At 36.7% G+C, this 2,898-nt stretch overlaps 1 protein-coding gene across 3 annotated transcripts in view; it reads right to left on the reverse strand.

Moving 5' to 3' along the window:
• LOC121322269 (monocarboxylate transporter 9-like) overlaps positions 1–1,913 on the reverse strand; it is a 14,796-nt gene extending 12,883 nt beyond the window's left edge. The window contains exons 1-2 of one of the 3 annotated variants that reach the window (XM_041261974.1): positions 1,584–1,913; positions 330–570 (exon numbers count right to left, since the gene is read on the reverse strand). In XM_041261974.1, coding sequence (XP_041117908.1) covers positions 330–534 — 205 coding nt within the window. In that variant the 5' untranslated portion in view covers positions 535–570; positions 1,584–1,913. Of the gene's footprint in view, positions 1–329; positions 571–858; positions 984–1,136; positions 1,265–1,583 lie in introns of those variants that run through there. The other 2 variants (XM_041261976.1, XM_041261975.1) reach the window with 2 other exon arrangements.
• Between the last annotated feature and the right edge of the window lie 985 nt (positions 1,914–2,898).

Below are 2,898 nucleotides of genomic sequence, written 5' to 3' on the forward strand. Positions count from 1 at the left end.
GAATAGTGTTATAAAATAATGGGACATATGTAGTCTCTGAATATTTCTTTAACAAACACAGCACCTGCATGATTTCTGTTTTAAAGAGCATTTTAATCAAACTTCCAAATGTACATTTTCAAAAGTGTGCGTTGAAATTCAACACTTCATTTTAAACACATACACTATCCTTTAGTACAGTGCGACAGTCACCATGCAACAGGGAAATGTGGGAAGTGATGTATATTGAGATTGACTCCTCCACAACATGGTTAACTGATCTTTACAAAGCACACCTGCCAGTGCTGTGTGTATTTCTGAGAGCCACTTGAACCAAACAACAAACTTACTTGCAATCAACCCGAATCCAGACACCAGAGAACCGATCCAAGCAGTCATGCCTTTGCTTTGTCTGAAAGTATCCAGCCATTCTGGGTACAGCACGCCAACAGACATAGGGGAACCGTAGGCCAGAAACTGGCACAGGAAAGATGCCACCACAATGACCCAGCCCCAACCACCAGCCAATGCCTTAGCAGAGCTCTGATTTGTCATCTTCGGGGTCAGTCTTTAAGGTCTCTCTTACAGTTCCTAGAAGAAAATAGCAACACAGTTGCACACACACTTTAAAAACTTAAGACCACTGTGTAAAAAAAGAAAAAATGTATCTCCGAATAAGTCAGGATGACTTATTCAAACATTTAACTTAATGCACAAAGTAAAAAAAGAAAGAAAGAAAGAAAATTAGCCAGTAAAATATATCTATTTGCATTTACCCCAAGTAATTGTGAAAATACAGTGGTGATCTACAACCACGATCTGAAGGAAAAAAGCCAAAAAACACGTGGCTTTCAATTGCTTCTACAGCATAATATTTACCAAAAGTCAGAAGCTGTACTCAGTCTCCTAGGTAAAAGACCCTGGTCAGTCCAGGCAGGTAAGGTAACTTGGCACCCCTAGCTGGGCTCCTTCAATTTGTCCCCTTCCTTATGAATAGGCCACTCCCACTAAGGATATAAAAACTTTCAAGTGCCTGCCTACTGCAATTTTACACCACATTAAGGCTAATGTATAAAAATAACAATATCAAGTAAAAAACGAAAATGAAAAGAAAAAAAATCAAATCTAGACACAGACAAATAGTTTTTTTCACGTACATTAAGTGCAGGTTAGGCAAGTGTCCTTGGTCAGTATAAGTAGGGCTTACTTTATCTGCGTATCAAAACCCACAGATGCAACACGTTATTACAGTTTTCTGTTGCATTTAAAGATCGTGTTCTCATTTTCATTGTCGTTATTTCCCAATGCGAGCTCAGCTTAGTCTACATTGATACCACCGAGTAACCGGTTCAAAGCTGTTTCAACTGGTGTGCTATGCTGTTCTCTAAAAACTCACATTTACAATAGCGCACAACGCAGAGGTATTGGAAACAAACGAAACTGCTTTATATATTTAAAAAAAAAAAACAGCCTGCGTACCCGTGCCCCTGCGGCGGGGAATTTTCAATTATTTTTACGATGCATAAATAAAATAGCGTGTGCTTACAAAACCAAATTACATGTCCCCAATAAAAAAATATAAATAATAAAAACAATGTATTTACCTGTTTGCTATTAGGTCCTAGTATTTTGTATCTTTATGTCAGTTAGCCTTGATTAGCAAAGTGAACTTCAGATGTATTGGACAGGTATGCTAATGCATGCCATTAAGAAGAACATTGTATGGCACATTGGTCATAATGCACACAAAAAACCGAAATAATTAGCAGGGTATCATTTTTAGATAGATATTCTTATTTTGAGTGACCTATTGTCGCATAAAGAGTCGATCCACAGCTTACATTAAACTTCCGCTAGTACAAAAACAACACGAGCTCTGCAACAGTTTTTATACGCTCCAGCTCCTCCAGTCAAAACCGGTTTCATGACAATAACAGATGATGTGTGTCTACTTGCTGTGCAAGGGACAGAAAACACATTATCGTATAATAGGGTGCCATGTGTAGATATTTTGTCATTTAGTTTAAATCTTGTATTTTTCCCTAGATTTATAAATGTTGTGAAAAATATATGTGTGTGTATATATATATATATATATATATATATATATATATATATATATATATATTATATATATGTAATTGAATGTACACATTACCTGAAGTTACCAGTTTTGATTTGATTTGATTGTCCATATTCCCCGATTAGCATTACAAGAGCCAATTAAATCGCGTGAAAGCACAAAGCGGGCGGAGCTCACCTGCATACAAACTCCAGATTTAGTTAAATGTTAAATCCTGTTAAGAGATTTAAGATTTAGTTAAATATTTAGCTAATTGTTAACTCTTAAGAGATGCAGAATATTTTTTTTTTCCTATGGGTAAATATCGAGACTTTCTTCCTATGCATCGAGACGTGGGACATTTGCTAGGAAATCGGGACTGTCCTGACCATATAGGGGCTGTTAGCATGAATGCATGTCTGTGCATGGTAACCATTCATTCTCCAGTTTCAAACCAAATTTAGGCACTTATGTTTTGTAGACTTGAGAATTGATTTTTTTTTTTTTTTTTTTTTTTTTTTAAAGATTTTACACTGAACAAAAATATAAACGCAACATGTAAAGTGTTGGTCTCATGTTTCATGTTTCTCTCAAATTTTGTGCACAAATTTGTTTACATCCCTGTTAGTGAGCATTTCTCCTTAATCCATCCACCTGACAGGTGTGGCATATGAAGAAGCTGATTAAACAGCATGATCATTACACAGGTGCACTTGTGCTGGGGACAATGAAAGGCCACTCTAAAATGTGCAGTTTTGTCACACAACACAATGCCGCAGATGTCTTAAATTTTGAGGGAGCGTGCAATTGGTTTGCTGACTGCAGGAATGTCCAGCAGAGCTGTTGCCAGAGAATTG

The sequence above is a fragment of the Polyodon spathula genome, chromosome 10, assembly GCF_017654505.1.
Source record: "Polyodon spathula isolate WHYD16114869_AA chromosome 10, ASM1765450v1, whole genome shotgun sequence".
NCBI classification, from domain to species: domain Eukaryota; kingdom Metazoa; phylum Chordata; class Actinopteri; order Acipenseriformes; family Polyodontidae; genus Polyodon; species Polyodon spathula.